This window comes from Cetorhinus maximus, chromosome 26 (genome assembly GCF_964194155.1).
Source record: "Cetorhinus maximus chromosome 26, sCetMax3.hap1.1, whole genome shotgun sequence".
Taxonomy (NCBI): Eukaryota; Metazoa; Chordata; class Chondrichthyes; order Lamniformes; family Cetorhinidae; genus Cetorhinus; species Cetorhinus maximus.
In genome coordinates, this window is record NC_135904.1 from 26,366,708 (window position 1) to 26,391,358 (window position 24,651).

General features: G+C 39.0%; 1 protein-coding gene and 1 long non-coding RNA gene across 5 annotated transcripts; one reads left to right on the forward strand and one right to left on the reverse strand.

Moving 5' to 3' along the window:
- Nucleotides 1-13,581, reverse strand: LOC144668396 (uncharacterized). Its single transcript, XR_013573488.1, has 3 exons — nucleotides 13,488-13,581; nucleotides 5,628-5,695; nucleotides 1-5,495 (listed from the first exon to the last, which is right to left on the reverse strand). It is a non-coding gene; the product is annotated as an uncharacterized LOC144668396 (long non-coding RNA).
- On the forward strand, nucleotides 13,210-24,330 carry nr2f2 (nuclear receptor subfamily 2, group F, member 2). 4 transcript variants are annotated; one of them, XM_078530404.1, is made up of 3 exons: nucleotides 13,210-13,613; nucleotides 19,640-20,167; nucleotides 21,541-24,330. In XM_078530404.1, exons 1-3 carry the CDS (start codon nucleotides 13,604-13,606, stop codon nucleotides 21,813-21,815), a joined length of 813 nt encoding a protein of 270 aa, XP_078386530.1. In that variant the 5' UTR covers nucleotides 13,210-13,603; the 3' UTR covers nucleotides 21,816-24,330. The 4 variants fall into 4 exon arrangements, with proteins under 4 accessions (XP_078386530.1, XP_078386528.1, XP_078386529.1 ...); XM_078530402.1 differs by lacking the exon at nucleotides 13,210-13,613 and adding an exon at nucleotides 17,568-18,871 and having other exon boundaries at nucleotides 19,619-20,167; XM_078530403.1 differs by lacking the exon at nucleotides 13,210-13,613 and adding an exon at nucleotides 17,570-18,871.
- Nucleotides 24,331-24,651: the final 321 nt, after the last annotated feature.

The window sequence follows — 24,651 nt, forward strand, 5'->3', positions numbered from 1 at the left end:
CCAAGAAACATATAAAATGAACTAAATGCAATTGGCAACTCTTTCTGTATTGTTATGACAGTGCACTTAGATCACACACACACACACACACATTGAATATTAACATGCTTTTTGCATCTCCTACACAGTTTGTCATCATAGTCTTTCTAATAAACAGATTAAAGCAATTGTACCAGATCAGAGAACAGTTTGTGCTGTGGACTTACAGCCAATTCATGTAGATTGCAACTGACCGGTCATTTCACTTCAAACTCTAAGAGAAAAGAAACATTCATCCCTTCTGATTAAGGTAAATTTGAGGTTAGGAGACAGTTTTTTAGAGACAAACTTCATAATAAAGTTTGAATAAGAAATATAATTTAACCATTGCTCTATTAGTTACGCCTTTTCCCAAAATGTTATTACCTAATATTTTAGATAATATTATTATCTAAAGTAATTATTTTAGATAGAACTTAAATAACTATTTGAGGCTAATGCTTTCTTTCCTTTTTACAGCCCGTTATAAATTTAGGGATGATTTACTGAATTCTGACTTTGCTGGTCTCTGTCCTCAGACCTTGGACTGTTCTGTGACTATAACCACAGATCAAGGGAAGGAATGTGTAAACAAGAAACTTTAACATTCCATTTGGTTAATTGATCCCAAATGCTGTCTTACATTGACTACCGGTGCATACACATTTTTCTCCATTTATTTATTTGTGTTTCTTGATCAGCTTTTCAAACAGTATTTACAGAATTCTGCATTGCTTGGTGTTACCCAGCGATCCATCCAAAAATACCTTAGAAAGAAATAAAGAAACAGCAACACCCTTTTCCTCCGTTCTTGTTCCTGGATTAAGATTTTCCCCATCAACCTAATAACTGAACCACAGAAGCACTGACAAATGAATGCACAGAGACATGTAGGTTTGCCAACTCTGGTTGGGTGTATTCCTGAAGGATCTGCAGCGTTCATCACATAATCTCCTGCCTCTAACCACCCCACTCAGTTAAACAGCTTTCTTTAAAAACAAGCCCTTTTTCTGGCTAATAAACAGAAGTGAAAAATACACACGTTTTTAACACTTCAATGGTTTTTCTCCCTGGATTCATGGAGATGAATATTTCATTCCTAAAGACTCCAGAGCAATCCAGGATTGTTGAGAACCCTGGAAACCAGAAAGGTCCAAAGAACTTATTTGCTTCAATTTAAAGCAGTTGAAAATAAACACTTGAACAAATTCAAGTAATGTTAGCCTAATGAAAAAGCTGCAGAATATCTAATGAATTAATTTTCTGGTTTCCAGATAAGTGCAAGAGGCATCATTTACTTATACATATACTGGCATAATCATATTCATATTTTGTATTAAATATTGATTATTTTGTACACAGTAATTCTGGTGCAGTCTATGGGCTTTTCAGAAACTTGTCTGGAAGTACCAGCAAGCATAAATTCTAGAATGCTTGAAACCAATGGCCATTGGTTCTGAATCCCTGAACTCCTCATTAGAATGGAGCTGCTTCAGATTAGATCTACAAGCTCAAACAATCTTTCATCTTTTTTGAATACTTGTGAAGATATTTTTATTTCCTGGTAACTTCTATTGTGTCCAGTATTCTGTGGCTAAACTTGAGAGAAAAAAAATGAACCAAGAGACAACTACTTTTGTACATCATATTCTTAAATAAAACCAGGCAATTAGTGCTATAAAAATTCTTTCACCATAAATAAAGATTTACGTTTGATTTAGGGTGTATCCAAACTGACTGAGTCTGTGATCTGCACAGGGACTGCTAAGATATATAGCTAAGAACTAAGGAAACCACAAATGATTTAGCTGTGGCTTAAAACATATTATCTAAACCATTTTGTCCATTATAGTTATGAAGACAAATTTCCTTTACCAGGTCATGAGTTCCCATCTGTATACATTCATACTTTAACATTTTCAGAAAAATGCAGGGAAGTAAATCATTGCTGCATCAAAACAACAGCTTCTAAAAAAGACAACTTGCAACCAACAGCAAAAGAATGCACAATTTGAAATATTATGAATGAAATAACATTGCAGCTCAAAGCTACTTGTGTGGAGGAACATTTATAGAATGCATGTTTATCTGCCTTTACCACATATGATTCCTGAAAAGGTAATGCAATAATGCAATATCACATTAGCTTCTAATGCACTGGGTTGTTGCTGGCTAGCTTGGCAACTGGAGAATTTATTCCCATGGCTTCTAATTTTCTGTGACAGTGAGCATGGAACAAAAAGTCAGATTGTTTTATGCTCATAGTTTTATCTGATGATGTTTTGAGCTTTGTGTGATTCTTTTAACTTCAATTCTTACCCTGATTAGTTCATCAGCTTTATGGGTCTTGCTGAACACTAGAATTGCGACTATTTTGAAAATGCATGGTACTGGAAACCTGTTAACATACAGCTAAGTCTTTGTTAACTAAATATTTTGATTGCAGTTTCACAATACAGTATCCATCCAACATAGCTCGAAAGTTCCAAGCTACAAAGGAATCCAGTGCTCATAACGCAAAAGAACTGCAGGAGGCTTAAATAAGCCAGCATCTAATACCCTTAAACAATCAAATTAGTTTGTTTGTGTTAGAACTCAAATTGTCTGGAACATTTGCCAAACAAGCCCTTCAGACTCAATACATTATCACATTGTTTTTTTGAAATATCTCAGTCGTGTAGACAATTGCATATGAAAATTTAATTGCTTAAAGGCATGATGGTTAACTGATGTTCATTCTTTATCTTAGCTGTTTGAAGATTGCAGCAGTAATCTGACAACCTAAAACAGGAATACTGTAAATATGCCTTGTGCTTTCTCTCCTCTGGCAGTTTACTGTGGTTATCCTTAATACGGCACTTTGAATTTTAACATTCAATGATAATTTACTACCTCCAGTATATAGGAATATTGCAAGGTTAATGTGGTGGAATTGATTCTTTTTCATTTTAAGTACTAATTGTGATCTGATGTTGATAAGACATTGGTAGCCATCATTAGCAGTTGTGCTTCCAACTGCCTGGGTACTAAACTCTGGAATTCTGCCCCTAAACCTCATGGCCTCACCACCTCTCTCTGTCCTCCTTTAAAACCAGCCAAGCTTTTTGGTCACCCGTCCTAATAGGTCTACATGGCTTGGCACTAAATTTTATCTGATAACATTCCTGCAAAGTGCTTTGGGTTGTTTATTATTTTCAAGGCACTATATAATGTTGTGGAAGTCCTATGTGAAAAACACATTAGCCTGACCCTGAGTGGACATGGGCCCAGAAATCAAAACTGTCAAAACTTATAACTATTGCCATAAAATTGTTAAGAGAGGCCAAAGGAAAGTGAGAAAACATCATGCTGGTGTAATTGGAAGTGCTCTTCTAAACCGGGTCCTGAAGCACATTATTGGGAAGACTGTGGGAATCTATCTTCCCTATCATAACACACTGAGCATTGGTGCTGACATTGGTTCCTGAAATGGAAAATTGTTACATGAGCTAAAATTTTGTATTTCATGGCCAGAAAATAACTGGAGAGTATATTTCCCAGGGGCCTCTTTAGGGGTCTTTACCATGGTGAATGTGATGACCATTACTTTGGGACAATGGACATTGTAAATGTTTGGGTAAGAAACAAGGAAAGGAACTGAGACTGAGGTCAAAAGTACGTTCAAAGATATGTTCAATGATATGTCTGAGACATATCATTTGATGATTCCATGGTGTACAAAAAGTACAAAAGAAATGAATGACATCAAAGATAACGTGTTGAACAAACTGAGGGACAACAAGAAGCCCCAGAAACACACACTGGAGCATCTGGTAAAATGAATAGGCAAACCCAGCTGAATTGAAGTCAATGCTGAACATTCAAAATGTTGCTTGTGTTTAAAAGCCCAAACATTTTCTTTGATATTCACTACTCCTTTCTCCAACAATGATGGCAACTATTTACATTCCACAATATGTCAAGGTATATACATGGATGCATTGAATTATGTGTCATCATTAAGAATTTTAAAAGATTTCACTGATCTATAGAGATAGAAACTTGTTCAAACTTACTGTAATAAAGCCGTCCCTATCTTTTATAAAACTGTTCAAGATAATTATTTTTGATAATGTATATTGAACAGCAAAATCACATAGGTTTCTGAATAATAGTTGAAATGTTCAGAATATCCATTGCATAAGAAATCTCAGCAGAAATGAGGTGTGCTTAAACTATCATTTTAATTACTGATTATACCATGAACAAAGGTGTTTTTTCAATGAAATATCAAATGATATCTCTTCACTTAGCTTTGCTCCTAATGGAATCCTGGGAGAAACATTCATGAAGAGCAGGCTGATTACTGATGTACTCGTCTTCAAGGGTATTCAAAACTGCAAAGTATAAGATATGCAACTTAAATCAAAGTGTTACAATATTATGATCAGTGGTTACACAGAATAGGCTTTTTTCTTAACACATGCTGCTGGTCCCAGGCTGTATTGCACTGTTCAAAAATTGCACAACAATGGAGCATCTTTCAATTTGGTTAAGACCAAACTTTTTTCATGGCTTCCAATCATATACAGATAACTTGTTATTTCACACTTCCCTCCTACATAACCTTTATATATGCTTTAGCTGGAAAGGATTTTTGTTTGAAATTAAAACATTCCTTTTTTTTGCACGAGATGCTGCACTATTATCCAAACAACATTGCAGGTTATAAAGGTGCAGGTTTATAAGTAGTTTAACTATTTCATGATTTGTGCTTTATTTTACTTTTCTAAATAAATTAATATTTGACAATAATCATCCTCTTCTTTGCATGCTGAGTGTAAACAAACCTGTTATTTCACACATTAATGAATATGGGAAATTCAATTGCAATGTTAACATTCATTGGTTTTACAGATGTATGCAGTGAGATATAGCCAGGGATGTACTAGGCTTGTAATTTGGTCTATGAATAGGGACAAGTTAAACAACTTTAAATTCAGCAGTGCTATAACAGTTACTGTGGTTAAACACATGCCTTGCAGATGTAAAAAGGATTGCATAATAATTAGATTATCCCATGAGTGAGATTTCCTAACTGAAGTTCAACAATTTAAGAGGAGCACATATTGAATCTTCTGCCTCTAGTGACAGATTGACATTGACCCCACCTTGCCTAGATAAGAATGGAAAGAAATTTCACAGGTGTGATATTCTCTAATGCTTTATGTGAGAAAATGGGTCAGTTTATGGACTATAGCCAATTTCATTACTGTATCCAAATTGACTCAAGTTGGTCAGAGACTCTGAGATGGGACAGGAAGTCGATTGTTAAAGTGCTGGAAATACGTTGCCTGGTTTCTGAAATAATCAGACTACAGTCAGATTTAATTAATTAGATTAAAACCAGGGTCTCAAGGAAAATACAGTTGGCATTTTAGCCAGGCACTGTGCAGTTTACAATGGTTCCTCTTCTTCGGGAAATCGGGCATGCAATCCTAAAAAGAAAATAAAGAAATATTTATTTTGTAGTCGATTTCATCATCTCAAAGTATAATGGTTCATTATAGGTTAACTGCGAAGATAAATGTTTTATTACGATAACGCTGCATAAAACACGCATGGGACACCTTTCTTGAGTTTTCTGCCTCCCTTTAGGCAACCTCATTGATCTAAGTCTGGAGCTATTGCCTTACACCTGTTAAAAAGAGATGTGTGTAAAAATGTGACTGTGGGATCCATAATTTGAATTCAACAATTTTGCACTACATTTTACAATTTGCAACTCATGCACACCCATATTCTTAAATATTAATTTGAAGTGTGCTGTAAATTGGCAGACGATTATCTTTATAAAACCGAGTACAATGCGTTTTCCTCTACCTTTAGTATAACAATGCTATAAAAACTGTCACTTTAAAACAAAGTATTGTTATTGCATATGCTTCTGACAACATTTTACATTTTCAGTTCAAGTGAAGACAAAGTGCACTGTGGTTGGTCGGGTCCTGCGAAGCAAGTCTGCTCTATAAAGAATATGTTACCAATTTTTAATATTTTAATAAAGCTAAAACATTCATCACTCTTGCCAAATGCATTCGCTTCTTTCCAGCGCAGGTCATAATAGACTCGTGAATTAATTGGTAGGGAGGAAAGGCGTATTTTCCAGCTTTAAATTAACCATGGTCAAAATGATATTTGGGAGAAAAAGCTGCATTCAATGTCGAATTCGCAATGAAGTCCTAGATTTGTGTATAATGAATTCGAGTACTGTACTGTTAAGTAATCCTTCTCTGTTATATTGCATTCTTTGCCAAAATCTTAGCAATACAAATTGCATTTATTCAAGACTTTCTAATAAGAAATAAAGCTCCACACTCGCACAATATATCACATTTCCCATTTTAATCACTAATCCAAACAGATGAGACACAATTGCTTTTATTTGTGACCAATCCCAATACGTGAAAGGCGCATAAATGTTTCGAGGTGAAATGATGCTCTAAATCCAACTGCAGTTTAACTTTGCATGTTTAGTTTTTTTTCTCTCTCTGTTCTATTCACTTGCCAAGTCCACAGTTGTGGAGCTTGCTGCAAGGTTGGGGAGTTGAGCAAACGGATCTTAAAGCAGCAGTTTCTAATGGATCTCAGATCCGGTTCACTATCTGTCAGGGAATCAATGCTATCAGCTAAATTCACAACACAGATACATTTAAAGAACTTTTTTTCCTCTCGCAAGTCATACATTGTCCTTAGACTTACGCCTGCAGCGCCCCCCTTCAAATTTCACATGGCAATCTCTGGTCATTCTAATTGTTTTGCAATATCAAAATGCTTAACGTTCAGGAAATTTGATCCAGACCTGAACTGCAACTTCTGAGACAGGTACTCTAGTGAACCGCTGTGATGGAGGAGCTGTGCGTAAGGTGACAGGCACTTCTGTGAAAGCACCGAATCTTACAATGCATATGCAAAGTTATTATTCTATTACACACTTTACCGCCGGCTTTTATTGTGGTCCCTAAACTCCTGGCATGAAGGATATGTTATATTTTCTCCTTACAGCTATTTCCATCACTGGAGAAGGAGGTAGTTAAATAATACACACATTTCTGTCGGCTGCTATTGATCATAAATCAGCGATTTGAATAATGCTGGCTTAGAATTAAAGGGTAAGCATAATATTTCAAATAAAGCCACGCAGAATGGGGGGGGAGGCTGTTTATCCATTCGACATAAATGCAAGGTTTGCCCGAAAAAAAGAAATCAAAAGTAGCTCCGTTTGAAACAGACATGCTTTAATTATCTGACGAAGCTGATTTCTGCGCAACATAATTTCAGGTTTTGGAGAGGGAAAAAAATACTAATTAAATCTAGTATCCGAGGACTGGAGATGTTTGATAACTAAAATCTTCATCAGCAATTTATCTTCCTGGAGCATAAATTTACTGCAAAGCTGTGCTTTCATAGCTCTGACGAGTCCTATTAATCTTCTTCACCAAGTTTTCGATAGGAGTCTACAGCTATTTGTGCCATATGATCTGCTAACATCTAAATAGTCATCTAGAAGGGCAGAAGGGAGCTTCCAGCTTGAGTTACTCCGCCTGTGCAGCTCCAGTAAGAGCAGAAATAAAATCGAATACCCAAATCTATTTAATTCGAATTGATCAATACTTTAATATCTTACACGGAAATGTTATGTGTAATGTAAATGCCAATCAGAGGGGAGGGGGCACTTCAGGTTGGGTCATGTGATGTGCACAACATTATAGAAAATACAGAAACAAAACTTAGCTATTATGCCTTATGGAGTTTTATTGATCAACTAGTCCGTTTATGAGCAGCTAGAATACCAACTCATTAGCTGAAATAATTAGGAAGCAGCAAAATTTCAGCAAGTGATTGTGTGCAATGGAATCAAGTAATCAAGTTGCTTGCACTAGGGAAGGATAAGGGGGCTGTGGGTGGGGGCTAGCTCCTAGCCAGCCGTATTAGATAACAGGGCATTTAGGCCACTATCTTTTAAAAGAGCAGAATTGGGGCTTGATAAATTTGCCTGGATCAGTATATTGTTTCGGTTTGTTCATCCTGTGTCATGTAATGTCCAGAATCGCCTCTGATTAAATACTTATTCGAAAACAAGTTGAAGATCAAAAGCATATACAAAACTTTAAGTTCACTGATTTTGCATTTGGCATTTAAATAGTGTTAAGAAAAGGTGGTTTACAGAAAATCTTTTGTAGTGAATTATAAACAAGCACCCACAGACATAATAAATTTGATTGTAAAGTTCTGATCAGATAGCTAGCAGTCATTTTACGGAGATAGAAAATCACTGTGTAACCCTATTGCAATGTCACGCCATGGCAGAGTCAAACTTATCTCTTACTATTATCACCCTTACAAACTACATCTACTTTGGTTGTAAAGAGGAGAGGGAAGGGGAAAGGAAGAGATAGAAAAATGCTGGCGTTCTGCCTAAAGAGAAATCATTGAAACAAATTAATCCTTCGCCGGTTAAATTGACATGGCAATCCATCATCGCAGAACCTGCCTCTGAAAGCAATCTACTGGCTGCATGTTCTCAGATTGGCCCTGAGGGCACAGAGACAGATAGAGAAGGGGAAGGGTGGTGGGGGGGGGGGGAAAGCGCATGGAACCTACACCTTTAAATGAACAACAAAGTGTTTATGGAAGAAATGTAAAAACAATAAAAGAATCCTAAAAGTTCAGGCAGCACCCAAGTCGATGATTAATGAAACTTAAAACGGACACTGAACTGACTGCTCACAGGGGAAGACAAGACAGACAGCAGGGGAAATGGGGTACCGTGTAATGCTTCCCACACCTTGAATAAACAATATGGTACTTTGGTTTTAAACCCAGAACCGTTAATTATTAGTAAAACCGAATTAAAAAATAAGCGGCTAGTGTATCTAATCATCTTTAACACACAACAAAATAAACATATTTCAAAATAAGCCATAAAATGCTCAGCTATGTTAAACTTGAATTGGAACCAGTTGCAAACAAGGGAAACTCCTATCGAGTGAGCAATAAATAGGAGGGGGGAGTGATGCAAAGCTAATTTCGCACCGATATTCCGGCGGCCTTGCTGAGTTTGGGGTTGGAGATGTGGGGGGGGGGAGAGAGGCTGGTCATTTGCTGTGATGTTTTATCGAGGCTTGAGCCCACGTTTAGAACAAACTTGGGCTCAGGGAATGTCGTGTGAGAGATCCCCGAAATCAGATGATGTGTGGAGTTGTGTGGTGGAAGGCTACCCGGGGACGCGAGTAAAAACCTTCAAACAATATATTAAGAGAAAAAGGCTGCAAGAACCCTGGCGTTTCCCCAATAATTAAAGCGGACAGTGACAAATTGGTTTACATCGGTAACACAAATCGTGTCTGCAGCAGTCTGGAAGCAACTACCAAAGTTAAAAAAAAAAACAGCTTTTCGTAGTGGGGTTTTTTTCCTGAAAAGTTGAATTCTTGGAGCCTCAAATAAAAATGTGTGCTCCCATTGTCCAGACAGGAACAGGCTGGACATACATTCACTACACAAATGCCTTTATTAAATTCTATTTGCTCTCCGCTTCTAACCCTATACTCAGTCCTCACAATATCCATCACTTTGTTAACCAAACTTTCACTTTTTCCGCCGCAAATCATCTTTCTGACACCCCCTGTTGACAGCTCTTGTTTATTGTTTGTTTCTCGAGTCTGTGGGTATCGATCTCATTGCCTCGCTACCTTTCAACATCATTTATCGTGTAACGTGAGCGAATGCAAAGTGCGTCTCAAGTTTGGCCAGCTGAAGAAGGCGTTCAAAATGGACTTGGGAGTAAGAAATCTACGTGCTGCCAATTGTTATCTGTGTGTTGGGTCGCAAAATGCGCGGATTCTTAATTTTAATCGGTGTGCAAACGGGTAATATGTAGGGAAAGGCAAGAGGAATCTCTTGTACAAGCATTAATTACAAAAATCACCCAACTAAAAATCAGCAGAATTAATAACCTGGGATTTCACAAGAACTCAAACACTATAAGTTATTTCTGAAATTCTAATAGCCCCGATCTCTATCCAGTTTTAAACTAATCTTGTCATTTAATCCTCTATTTTCTGATATCTTCGCATTAGATAGATCATACCTCAGAGAAGTTTATCACAAGAGAACTATCCACATTTCTCTACTCTCTAGCCAAAGAAACACCAATGAATTTCTAACATCACTCTCGTCTACTCTAAATCTTTCCGCCTCACCTTCAAACTCCATCAGATTTGTTTTACGTGTTCATTAGCCTGGTTAACCTTTGCTATATCTTGGGCCGGTATGGGTTAATCAGGGCAGCACCGTGAGGCCTGGGGGTCAGAGGCGCCCATCTTGGGCTTGGAGTGCGGAATTTTTGCTGGAAGGTGAGGGTGAACGCATTCCCCCTCTCTCTCTCTCTCTCTCGCTCTCTATCACTATCATCCTCTCCACCTGCAGCTCTCAGTTTATCTCCACGGAGTGCAAAACAGGAGATGACACTCTACAAATCGCTAATTAGACTTTCCCAGATACCTCGGGATGCGGTTTGCCTTTTCGCTTCTATGCAGTTTTATAGCTAAATATAGATAGAAGCTTAATTTATTTAAAATGTTAATATGCAGCTTTGCTTCGGCATCGTGCTTTTTTTTATATAAAAAAGTGTATCTATTTACATCAATGTTATGACACTTGGTATTTATCTGTGTATATGCATTGGAATGTATAGATATACTGTGTTCATATAGGGGGATGTAACGCCCATTATTTTTTTGCACGCTTTGCTTTTCTTTTTTATATTTACACTTCAGCCAAATGGCAAATGATATTCACGGCACTGAAGCTTACACGGATATCTCCTATCCTCGCTCTCTCCCTCTGTTCCTTTTCCCTAAGTTTATATGACAGCTGCTTTTTTTTTATCCTTAACATGACACTTTCCCCACTGTCAGAAATCACCTCCTAATCAGTGCCTATCGATTTTCGCACCTCTTTTCATTCTGTTATCCCCACATCTGAAACATGCCCTTAAAACCTCTCTCTTTACACACAATGATTTACCCCTTTGCTCTCTGCTCACCAGCGAAAAAAACACAATCGATATGCCCGTGTTATTTGTGTGTGATCAGTAAATATTTGGTCTGGTGACATCTTCAGCTTCCCTCCCAATCAATACAGGACCCAATAGGCGGCGTGCTGTAATCTGTAGACAACTACTGTCTCCATGGTGTACCTTTCTAGACCTTCTCGTTTCTTTACTCTCTATTCCTGCTCTTCTGTTAAGATCAATTTCTTCTTGACTCAACCCCTGAGTCACGCCCAGTATCCCTTTAATCCGACACGATTGTTAATAAGCTAGTTGTCTTGTTATCATCAACTTTCCATTCATATAACTGGGTGACTCTTATTAAGGCTAGACCGTACATAACCACTTAATAGCTTTATCCAGCACAAGCATTGATGCTAACCTGCATTTTTGTAGTGCCATGCATTCACAAGACAGCATGTCCTGCAATCCATGAGTTGTGCTTATCTCCAACAATACCATACATTCCTATATCTCGTTTTCTTTTTAAAGCGGTATTAATTCTATTTACCAGCATTGAAGCCCAGAGGAGCAGTTGAGTTCGCACATCGACAATTATTTGAATGGGGACGCTTGCTAAAAGTGAAGTTTGAAATCAAGGAGACATTTCATTTTGAAATACAACGCTGCAGTGTTAACTTTTTTTTTTACATTGGCAAGTCCAGGGTGCTAGCATTACATTTGATCTGTAAGTTCCTTCTATTCCTTCTCAATTAGATCACAATATTATTTGCTTACACGTTAAGGATACGCCACTGGACTTCGCCCCAGCTAACTTTAAAGTGTATTTCTCCATCTGATATTTTTTTTTAAAAATTGAAACCAAGAGGAGACGGTTTTTCGTGGAAGTGACTTCTTGTTAAGCAGCGTCCTCACAATTTAACCACGCCAAGCCTTTTTGAGAAAATGCATGGGTATATGGCTGAGGTTAGCCTGCAGATATTAAACACCTAGAAAATATCCAGTTAGCTTAGTATCATTATCAATTAAAATAGGGCTTTATATATACATAGGTGTGGCTAATGTTCAAATGCACTTTAAATCTCTCTCCCTCATTTGGCCATTTTACTTGCAAATTTGCTCTTTATAAAACACAAAAGCAGCAAGAAATCGCTGCTGGACAAACGGCGCGTTTTATTTATATATATATATGTATATAGTGCCAGTAGAAGTGTCTATATCATGTTTTGGTTCTCTTACCTATTGTGCCATTAGAAATGGTTGTACGGAAAAGTAGTGGAGCGGCTAATACTGGCAAGATTCGGAAGTGCACATATACTTAATGATTTAATTGCGACAGATTCCTACCCCAGAATCCGGACGGTGAGCAGTATTTAGCTGCAATCAGGCCAGAAATGTTGCACAAGATTTTTCTCTTGAAAGAGCGCCTATGTGTCCATTGAAGCGCGCTGATCCGAAAAGACAGAGCGGACAAATAAAAATCGATCTGAAGCGACCCTGGCCGTCCTTTTCACACGATTCACACACAATCCCCTCTCAACTCTGCCAAGACAAAGGCCTGAAGCTGAGGGATTCTCCACAAGCTACAGATACCCTTTCGAGAACGCGCAGATAATTTTACCCTGGCACAAACCACACTCTGTATCAACAATTCATCTCAAAACCTCAAAGTAATATAAGCTCATCTACAGGGCGTTGATGGGGTAGGCGGCGGTTAAGCGTTGGAGGAAATCATCACCTTTGTAACTCTGAGGTTGAACCAAGTTTATAGAAGAAGTAAAAATACAAGAAAATTAACTTGGACAAAAAAGTTCTGTAAACTCCAGCAACCACACAAATCAGGTAGTATTTAGGGAGAGGGTAGATGGGTTTTAATTCAATTATTCCTCTCTCCCCCTGCCCTTGCTAAACTAACTTAGTGGCAAAGCATTTCTGGTTTGAAAGCTCTAAACTATTTTCTGTACTTTTGGTCTTCCAACGCCGCCCCTAAAAAGAGAGAGAGAGAGGGAGACTAAAAAGATTTATTGGGCATTTTAGTAAAAGCTGTGGAACTGATCGCAGCAAAAGAGCAAAAATTGCTTAGAGCAAACACTGCTCATCGCTTCGGGGGTGTCGAGCTCCAGTTGCACTTTTACCAGAACAGCCGCAACACCAGCCCTGGAAAGTTTACCGAGAGATGGGGCGAAAGTTAAATTGCAAATCGAAAGTACTTCCCTTGTTTCTGAATATTTATGCAAGCCTCTCGCTTTTCGCCAAAGGCTAGCCTTTTTTTTTTATCAGTTTACACTATCGGTCGCGCAAACAGATGACGGTCGATGGAATGAATGATTCTCTTCAATAGACAAATAGATCAGGTGAGGAGGAGACAAGCCCTCCTTCAGTTCACCTGCCAGAAAAAAAAGGAGATTCATCTCACTCAGTAGTTTCCAACTCAGTTCCGCCAAGATTCACAACTTCCTGTGTCCAGAGAGGAGACTCGAACCCATCACGACGCAAATAATTTCGGACACTGAACAAAGACAATTGCAAGCAATGATGTTTGGTATGTTTTTAATAAATATATCTGTTTTACTTAGTCGAGGGAAGATACGCTTTTCTTGATCAAGACATAATCGTTCTTAAACACCTGTATTTATTAATTAATCTATATTATTTTGACATCCAGCAGGTTTTGAATTACAATACATGCTCTACTTCGGAGCATATTCAATATCCGTTAAAACAGATAAATTCTTTGCTTTAATTCATTTTAGTTTTTTTAAAAAAAAAATGACATTAAATCTCAAGCTCGTGCTTTTGTTCTGATTATTTTGATAATCCAGTGCACAGCCCTTACGGTTCCGGGTAATTGTATGTGTTTCTCCCAGTGTAATAGCGATCACCCGTCGGACACTCTATCGAACAGCGAGTGGGTCGCAGTTATCGCCCGCCGTGCAATATTAGCGTTAGACAACAGAACGACCAGAAATAATACAAATTCACCAACTTAGAAATAAAGGAGACTTCGAATCTCTCTGAAACGGGTTGCCAGTTGTGTGCGCAGAAACTCAAAGAAGCCTCTTTGCCCCTGTGTCTCAATGAATTATATTTGTCCCCCCCCCCACCCCACCAACCAACCCACCCCACCACCACCCTCTACATTCATTGCTAAATTGCTGTGCTTTGATTTACAACATTAGGTATCCCTGGCGAACTCATTTTAAAAAACTTCTAAAAAAATAATAAAACACCGATTCGCCGTAAATAAGGAAATAATCTTTGCTACAATCAACAGATTTTTAATTTGAACTGGGTATTAGAAATTGGTACTCACCACTTTTATCTAGATTCGCATCTGATGATGAGGTGAGGAGGTGGGGGGGTTGGGGTGGGGGGGAGAAACACATTTATTTATAGGGAAAAGGAGCAGCCGATTTGGCTTGACTGCGTTAAGAGAATCGCTTTAGAGAGAGAAAAAGAAAACAAGTCTGTTACCAATCGGTTGGTTCAGAAAGAAGACAAACGCCAGCCACCTAAGTCAAGCAAGCGTCCAGGCAGATCTGGATAAAATAAACAAAGCGACGGAGATCAGCAGTCCCGCTCAGCAACGTCCGAGTCAATTAGAGAAAAATCCTAAAGAATTAATCACATTAAGGGTGCAGAAGTTTTTTTTTTCGGGGTATAAAGGACGCGTTGTGAGCGAGGAGGCGCCGCGATCCCTTTGAATTGCCTTTTCCTCCTCTGGAGTTCTACAGCGACACTCCATACGCTAGGTGGCAGCCAGATACTGTACAAGATTTTGACAAATTCTCCAGCATATGCTGCGATTTAGCACTGTAAATTTTTCAGAAGCCCGCTGCACTGACAGCTCCCGGCGGTTATCAAAGTGCCACAAGTCACCGCTTAAAAACTGCAATGACTTTGAGATCACCGGGACACAATGGGAACCACTTTCCCTATTCATCGTGCTGCAGTGTAGTGAGGGAGAGGGAGAGAGAGAGAAAATATACAGGGCAAAATCACAGGGAACTCAAATTCAATAGATCTAGCTGGTTATCAGAGAACAACTGGGAAGTAAGTGGCAACCAGTTCGAGTTATAAATAGGTTTCTCTAGCCATGCCACGGTTGGCACCCAATACAATATTCAATTTACCAAATCCTATACTTTCCCTTCCACTCTTCAAAAACATTTAAATGGCGGGCTTCTGACTGTCTGGCTGGTTTGTTACTGAGCAACTCAAAGTTACTTATGAAATTATTACAAAGTGCAACCTGTCCGTTTGCAATAAAGGAAACAGTGATTGCATTCTGCTCCTTAAAACCTATCAAATCCAAACTTTTGTGTGCCTTTCTAAAAAGCCTGTTGGCTCTATACTCTCTTCGCCAGATAGCACTGATATCCTGGCACGTTAGTTTAATTAATAACATAAGATATTCACTTCATCTTTCTCGAAATTAACCGCACGTTGCATTTTAGACTGTTGAATGCCAATACCCCATACTATTCTTTTCCCTGGCCTTTTACAAACTGTTACATTGGAAAAGATGCATGCATTTTGTGGATTACAACATATATTGCTGTAGATACCAGCTGAAGATTTTGTCCAGACTTTGCTAATGTGAGTGAGCGTGGTTTATATGTGTTGCATCAAAGGGGGCATCAAGACGAAATTGAATTTATTTACCCCCAAGTAACCAGGTTTTGGTGTGTTATAGTTTTAAATCACTTTATTAAATTGTAAACACATTGCTGAGAAATTGCTCCCACGTAGTGCATACGTTCAAGCAGATTTGTGGGAAAAAAGGGCAGAGAGGGGAAATTTTCTTCTGAGTAATGGTATTTAAAGTGCTACCCACTGCACCTCAAATTGAACACCTGTTTAATGCAATGTTTCCCTCGAATGTTCATAACTTCATATTTTATAAATTAACTGGTAAACCTTGCAGTCATCGTTTCAGCGTGTAAATATTGGAACATTAACAGTAACAAGTACTTTTAATTTTCAAGATTTTCTTGGCAAATGTACAGGATTCCTCTAAAATGTGGACTAAAGTGTACCTTTTAGATTGTTAAATGCTGTGCATTTGCAACTCAGCGCCAGCGAGTTAACACTTAGCAATTTCCTACAATCATAAAATTCGTGCTATTTTTCTCTCCAAACCTTAGTGCAGTTACATGTACTTATTTAGCAGACTAGAAGAATTTCGCAAATCATCCATTCCTTCAATGAAATATAACCCACAATGCGACCAGAGTCTCCAAAACCATTGAATTTACCCGAACCTGTATATTCTTCACGAACATAATAACATTTGTCAATTTTGCCCCGTTGAAGCGTCCATTTCCTGGTTAATTCTAGTGGCGCTGCCAATAAACTAAACCCATCCAACCCGAGTGACCACTAAATGTAATGTGGTATAAATACAGTTGTCCTTCTTGCAAAATAAAGACACTGGGAATTCGAATCCATTATTACAGAGGGACAGGGAGGGGAAAGCATTATCGGGGCAGCTCGGCTCCAAAGGTTCGCCGCTCTTCCACATAGTTCAGGAAATTTAAAGCGAAATTATTCATTTATCTGCATGCATCTATGTGTTTGTCTGTCTATGTATGTTTCTATGCATCCAGCTAAGTATACGCGCACTTCAAAGCTGTTTTCACTTTTAAGTATTTCAAAGTAAACATGATATTTATCCGTATTAATAATGGTTCATCAGATGAATGAGACCCTCTCGAGCATTCATGGTTTTTTCTCAGGCTACACACCTTCTGCAACGTAAAGGAACAATTATTCTTCATAAACCAGCCGTAGCTGATTTCTGACATGGTTGTCCTTAATGTTATTTGGATACTTTCATAAAATCTCTTATAATCCTTGCCACACTTTCAACAGCTCCCGTCAGGATGTCTCAATCAATGCAAAATCATCGCCGCCAATGTTACCTCTTCAACAACAACTTTTGCCCTTGGCAAAACCGATTTGCGAATAATGTGGTTTTCTGGTATTGATGGGAGCTTTGGTGTTTGAGACTATGCTTACTATAGAAGCTTAGGAAAATCATACTTATATATATATACATATATATAATAGCTCTGCTCCTGCAAGCTATACCGTGGGTTCTTTATTAATGTCAAGTTAGCTCCACATATAGCACGATTCCACCTCCATGAAGGGCGCGTTTATAAATAATTTTAATTGGGATTGTTCAATGCTGTGGCATCCCTGAGCCTTTCTGTTTAATATTCTTTATTAGATTATTTAATACCTGTAAATATATATATTCGGTTAATCTGTGGTAGCAATATTTAAAACATTCAGCTATCTCTCCCCCACCCCCCTCCAAATCATTTCTGATTTTATTAAAAAATAAAAAAAAATTGGGTGTGTGTGTGTGGGGGGGGTAGTTGGGGTGGGTGGGGGGGGTTGGTGGGAAGAGAAATAAAAAACTTATTTTTTCGAAGTAGACCTCTGCGCATGGATCTAATGTAAATTTGTTCTCGGTCAGGACGTGCTGGATAATAAGTAAGGTGCCTGTCCAATGCGGTGCAGGGGGCGGGCCAGATGTCCCAGCCCCTCGAACCTAAAGCTCTGACCAGTCGCCTTTGATTGTCAGTCGCCAGCAGCCGCCGCTTGGCTCCGTCACTCGGCAGCGCCATATAAGGAAAGCATCTCCATAGAAACGTGTCAGTTTCAATAGTCGTGTCAAAGTTCACTATATACAGCCATCCGCGCAGATTTCCCCTTTCAGAAAAATTACTCCGCAAGCCCGCTCGTTCAAATCGGATTCACTTCCAACCCCCTTTTGCATATTTGATCAGTTTGATTCTCTCTCTCTCCCCTTATTTTTGCCTCCTCTTGCATGAGAGAGGTTCTATAGCTCCTTTTTTTTCCAAGACGTCGACTCCTTTTTTTTTGTAGTCTCTTTTCTCTCTCTCTCTCTCTCTCTCTCTGCTGGCGAGTTGTTGACTCTCTTCGTGTGTGTGTGTATGTGTGTGTGTGTCTGTGCAGTTCCTACCAGTACGGCGAAGAATTTATGATCAGTTGATGTTCGGGCAGTTCTACTCCGGATCGTGCATCTGCCTTCAAGAGTCGATCCTTTTTTTTTGTTTTTAATCTTTAACCTTTCATCCCCCTTCGTCCTTTTTTTAATGGGTTTCCTGAATGGCTGACTGCGTGTTTCCCTGGTCCTGGCCCCCCGACACTCGCCTCTTCTCTGCCGATCGGGTTTGAACTGCTACTCTCTCTCTCTCTCTCTCCCTCTCCCTCTCTCTCCCTCCCTCTCTGTATTTTTTTTTGTTGCTGTCAGCTAATCGACTCTTCCTCCTTCATTTTCCTGATCTGCGGATTCAAAGACAAGACAGGTTTTTTTTTGTCTGATAACACTCTTGCCCCGAGATATGGCAATGGTAGTTAGTACGTGGCGAGACCCGCAGGACGACGTGGCCGGAGCGCAAGGCACACAGCCACCCCCGCCTCAGCAAGGACCGCAACCGCCTTCTGGAGCACCCCTTACCCCGCAGACCCCAGGCCAGCCGGGAGCCCCAGGCACCCCGGCCCAGTCAAACCAGCAGAACCAGCAGCAAGGCGAAAAGCAGCAGCAGCATATCGAGTGTGTGGTGTGCGGGGACAAATCGAGCGGCAAACACTACGGCCAGTTCACCTGCGAAGGTTGCAAGAGTTTCTTTAAGAGAAGTGTGCGCAGAAACTTGACGTACACATGTCGTGCCAACAGGAACTGCCCCATAGACCAACACCACCGCAATCAGTGTCAGTACTGTCGCCTGAAAAAATGCCTCAAAGTCGGCATGAGACGGGAAGGTATTGAGAATTCATTTATTTCAAATGTTTGAGCTACTCTAACCAGCCACCCCCCCCCCCCCACCCACTCCCACCCACTCCCACCCAGCAAAGAAGCTTGAACTGCTCTGAGTTAATTCTACAAAGTTGCAGCTTGCTTCCTGCATGCCAGTTTAAATCAATTGCTATGTCTGAGACTGTACTTTGCAGAGTCCCCCTGGTTGAGAAAGTCTTATAAGTGTTCTTGTAAATGATTTCCCCCCCACCCCCTTGATTTCAGTGTGTCAGAGAGAGAGAGAGAGAGAGAAAACTGTGTGTGAGGGAGAGAGTGTTTGAAAATAGTAAGATGTAGATTGACCGTAGAAAGCGTGCTTTGATTGTAATCTAATTTGAAAAAAAAATGTGTTATGTTACACATGAAACTTCACATGAAAAGAGAGGAGGGCGTTAATAATGTACTGTGCAAGTTGCAGCAGTTTACAGAGTAAAGTCCAGATAGGAAAATAAATCAGCCATTGTTGTAAAATATTCAATCAGTTTTTACACGCTTTAGAGAAATGACATAGCAAAATGGCAAGGCAGTGTTCGGTTTAAAATATGCAGGCTAGGTTTAAAATCTACAGCTTCATGTTGTACAATCGGTGGGAATTTAAAAAAAATATATATATAGGGTATGCCCCAGCTATTGTTGTTTGTAGATGGTTAGGGGTGTGTATTGTATGCAAACTGTCTGAAAATGTGGTAAGATTCAGGTTTCAATATCTGTAGTCTGTTCTTTTCGCACTGCAGCAGTCCAGAGGGGAAGAATGCCACCCACACAACCGACTCCTGGCCAGTTCGCCTTGACAAACGGAGACCCACTCAACTGCCATTCCTATTTATCGGGATATATCTCCCTGTTACTGCGGGCCGAGCCCTACCCGACCTCCCGCTACGGCAGCCAGTGCATGCAACCGAACAATATCATGGGCATTGAGAACATTTGTGAACTGGCCGCTCGGCTGCTCTTCAGCGCCGTGGAATGGGCGAGGAATATCCCTTTCTTCCCGGATCTTCAGATCACAGACCAGGTAGCCCTGCTAAGGCTGACCTGGAGCGAGTTGTTTGTTCTGAACGCTGCCCAGTGCTCCATGCCTCTCCATGTGGCTCCTCTCTTGGCCGCCGCCGGGTTGCACGCGTCTCCTATGTCTGCAGACAGGGTCGTTGCCTTCATGGATCACATAAGGATCTTCCAGGAGCAGGTCGAGAAACTCAAGGCTTTGCACGTCGACTCGGCAGAGTACAGCTGCTTAAAGGCCATCGTCCTCTTCACTTCAGGTAGGCAAATATTCATTCCAAAATATGGCTGATCTGTAATCAGAACAGCCATGATATCAGATCAGAATGAACATGCAGTCAAATACTAAGCTCTGATCTCAGTGTAGTGTCATGTACCCTTTATACAACACCTATATTAATAAAGACAGGGCTGGAAAGTCTTCGTGTTTTAGCATAATGTAAGTTTTAAAATATGATTAAAACAATTACTTAAAAAAACACATTTAACCACTCAAAGGCAGTTACTAAAAATTTCCAACGTTTCGCATGCAAACCCATCCCAAGATTTTTTTTTAAATTAATAAGTACAAATGAAAACCTGGATGGCGATTAAAATATAATATAATATTGCCATTTTGCAAGCATTACAGATTGAGTTGAATGCTCCTTCATATTGTGTGCGAAATTGCTGCATTTAAGTTCTAACAGTAGCGCAATCATTCATCTGGGGTTGGTATAAAGCTTTCAGGGATTGATATCAGGAAACAGGAATTTTCAGTTTATGTGGGAAAGCGGTTCACAATCCTTTCCTTGTTGTGTTAGGGTGATCTGGGTATCCAGAGGACTCTGTGGACCCTTTCCAGTGCTTGGGTCGTGACCCACGCTTCCTTTTCTATATTATTACTTCACACATAAAAACGATGCTTTTCCAAAACGTCTTTTTTTTTTAAACCAAACTAATCAAATTAGAAGCGAACATTTAGTTAGAGGGAAAAAAAATATCCAGGCGACTGAGCTTAAGTGGGGGTGACGTGTTGTGTGTTTGCTTTAAGTTATCACATGCCAGTTTTTATGAAGTAGTATTTTTCTTAGTCTTTTTTTTATACTTGAATTACTAACCGACTTGGAAACACTTTTAAATGTTATGCGGTTTATTTTGTTTGTTCAGTCTACTTGATCCTACTCAACCAAGAGCAATCGATGACATTACCATAGCAGTTAATTTATTACTATTTGCAAAATGTCAGGCCTTGTGTGCAGCGAGGCAAACTCACTGTTTGGTGAGCACTTTGGTGTTACACGCTGTTGGGGGAAAATATATATATATATATACACGCATAAATGTTTAACACTACACTCCAGAGATAGCTAAATCTGGTTTAAGTTAAGAAAACCAAAAAGTATTATGTAAAATGTGGTTGTGAATGGTTGCTGTATCTGTGCATTGTGTTTTTCTTTGATGCCTATAATAATATGCGTCTGTTGGGCTGGGTCTAGAGCATTGCAAGATGCAATAGCTAGGTCAGGTCATAACCTATGCTCTCTAATTAAAGGTCCCATGCACGTATGGGTGTAATTTATTTAATCCTACACTTTTTTCTAATATATTTCTTTTTTCACTCCTTCCTTTGTGCCCTATTTCCTTAATGAAGATGCTTGTGGCTTGTCTGATGTGGCCCATATAGAAAGCTTACAGGAGAAATCGCAATGTGCTCTGGAGGAATATGTTCGCAGCCAATATCCGAACCAACCGACCCGCTTTGGGAAGCTTTTACTTCGCCTCCCTTCTCTTCGCACCGTCTCATCTTCTGTCATCGAGCAATTATTCTTCGTCCGTTTGGTAGGTAAAACCCCCATAGAAACCCTGATTCGTGATATGTTACTATCCGGGAGCAGCTTCAACTGGCCTTACATGTCGATTCAATAAATAGGAGGGCAAAAAAGGCAAGTGACATTATTTTGCAAATTCCTTCTGTAAGGGAGGAAATAAAAGGCTGTTACAAGTTTACCTATGTGACACAAAAAAATGAAGAGAGGGAAGAAAAATAAAGGACTGTGGATTTCAATGACTGTACATGAACTTAAAAAAAAACGCATTCAAAAACTCTCCTGTGTCGTTCAGAACAACTTGCTACTTATCATTTTTGTAACAAAAGGAAATTAGTCTTTTATTTTGGTTTATTTTGTAAACTTTTGAGAAATATCGATATAAAGATAAGTGCATTTAAACAAGAATCTCAAAATTAGGAGGAAAGAAAATAACATTTTCCAAATTATTATAAATTGTCCTGTGTCTATGTATCTATAGCTGTTTTGTATTTTTCCTGGTTTCAAACCAGTCTCCTCTGTGATTCTCTACTAATAATTTTGATATAACCATTGCTTCTTATCAGATACGGTGTATCACGTAAATATGTTCTGCAAGAATTAAAACTGAATCCACTAAAACGTTAGACGAAAGGTTTTATTGACAGAATTGAAACTTAATGCTGGAAACGCACTTATAGTGTTAACTCATAAGACGTTTAATTTGGGGAAGATGGACTGCAGACCTATATTAAATGATACACACTTGTAATTTAAAAATCCATTGTTGAAAACTCGTTAATATTGACATGTTTGGGGGGGGGGGGGGGGGGGAGGAGTACATTGTGGGTATATTTCTGAAAGCAAAAATCTTTTACGTGTCCAAGACACAGTACAATTTTGTTTCATTAAATTTAAGAAAATTTTAGCGATCTGAATGTGGCTCCATTTAGTTCCTGTTGCAGTATAGAGTCCTACCAGGCTCCAAAAATAAAAACGCCTGTTTGTATATTTCCAGTCCATTTGTAACAATTATCAACCCCCTGCCCTTTTAAAGGAAAGTAATGCCACAATTTCTTTTCTTGGATTCAGCATGGAACTCTATGTCGGCACTTACTATTTGACATGTGGTTAATTAAGTATCTAGAGTTTACAGTCGTGTATACAAGCTGAAGGTTTTTTTTAAGTGCAACATTTCTGTACTGTAAAGAGTTATGATTGGATTGTTTGGTCAGTCTTGTGTGTTATATTCAAGAAAAAAATGAAAGTATTCGGAGATTATAATATTATTTGATATATGGAACTTTTTCGCTGTTACAACTGTATGTTCACCCAAGGGAAAAAAAATCTCATTACAATGGTCAAACATCGCAGTTTACTGGAGTCATTACAATTCGTGGATTATTTGTCTTATTTACTCAATATACCTGTATGGTTTACTACCACTGTCTGTAGTAGTGGACAAACCACATGCTCTTTCAATGAAAGGATAAACCGTGGACTCATGCTGCTCATTGTCTTTTGGGTTTAGCAGTGACACCTTAAAGATACAGTCAAAAATCCCCAATACGAGACGCCGTTCCCCCTCCTCTTTTAAATTCAAAATGCCATAGGGATTTTGACCACCGACCCTTATTTAGTTCTAACTTAAGTGCCTGTGCAACCAATGTACATTAGACAGGTGTTAGGAAGCATGGATCATTATGTGTTTTAATGGTCAAGATTTTGTTTTGAAGCTTATTGTGTCTAAAGTTCACGCACAGAACACACTTAAACAAGCAATTGCTACTAGGAACAGTGTTGATTGTAAATAAAATATATTAAATGAGATTTATTCAAAAAAGTATGTCTGGAAAAATGTGGTTGCCAATTTTTGTTATTGGAAGTTCTTCAAACTGAGGATGATGTGACTGACGTTTGATGTGTAGCACTATAAGTGAGCCTGATTTAATGTATATAAATATAAATTCATTTGAATTTTTATATATGGGAATAGACTGTGAGAGCATGGCCACAGGTCGCTAACACATTTTACATTTGTTACATACATGTAAATGTTGGATTGTATAGAGGATATACATTTTGGCGAATGTTTGCCTTCAGTGCTCCCATATACCCTTGTATTAAAAACAAAACACAAAAAAAAACAGAGCGAGCTGGTTTGAGTTGGCCAAGCCATTTGTTCCAAGCTTTTCTGGTAGTGCTGCTACCTACACTGCAGTGTGAAAACTTGCATTTTGTCCCTTTTAAAGAAAAAGACAAAAAAAAAAACTTTTTTTGTGTGTGTGGCTATCCAGCCACATACTACATCATGTTGTGGTTGCACACAAAAAAGAATCATTTTGTATAGTTGATGGAACAGTGATCTTTACCTGTTATAGAGACAGATCTGGACCAGAAATGATGTATGGTTGTGATTATTAACACGTTTGCAGCTGACCCACGTTTTTTTACTTCAGGGTATTGCTCCGCTGTTCTAACTTATAGATCGAGCCTTTTCAGATGTTTTTTTTATTGCAAGTAATATGTGTATGGAGTTACTCCGCCAGACTCCTGTTTGTGTTAGCTATTGTATACAGCGTTTTTGTTGTAAATTGTTCTTGGTATTAAATTATAATTTATGGCTTTGAATCAAAGGCTCTCACTGTTTTATTCCCTATTTTCTTAATTTAAATATTGATAAGCGGGGGCCTTGACCATAACCAACTATGATGCATAATGGTATCTATACAGAGTAAGAAGCTGCATCTCTGTACAGTAAAGTTTCTCAACTGCAGATCGCATAGTTACCTGTTCTACATTTAGAATAGGTTAGTCTTTTTTCTTACTAACCGCCTAACTCCTTCCCCTCCGCTGCCACCCCTCACTCCAAATGTTACCCCCAATCTAGCTGCTTTAGAACAATAAAATTAACTCGGGGAGGGGAGGTGGGGCGGGGGGGGGTGAAACTGACAAAA

Bases quoted from the DNA above. Each gene is read 5' to 3' on its own strand.
- nr2f2 (XM_078530402.1), top strand. From the start codon at position 18,451: ATGGCAATGGTAGTTAGTACGTGGCGAGACCCGCAGGACGACGTGGCC. The intron at 18,872-19,618 runs GTATTGAGAATT...CAATATCTGTAG, and splicing joins AGTCGGCATGAGACGGGAAG to TCTGTTCTTTTCGCACTGCA. The intron at 20,168-21,540 runs GTAGGCAAATAT...TCCTTAATGAAG, and splicing joins CATCGTCCTCTTCACTTCAG to ATGCTTGTGGCTTGTCTGAT.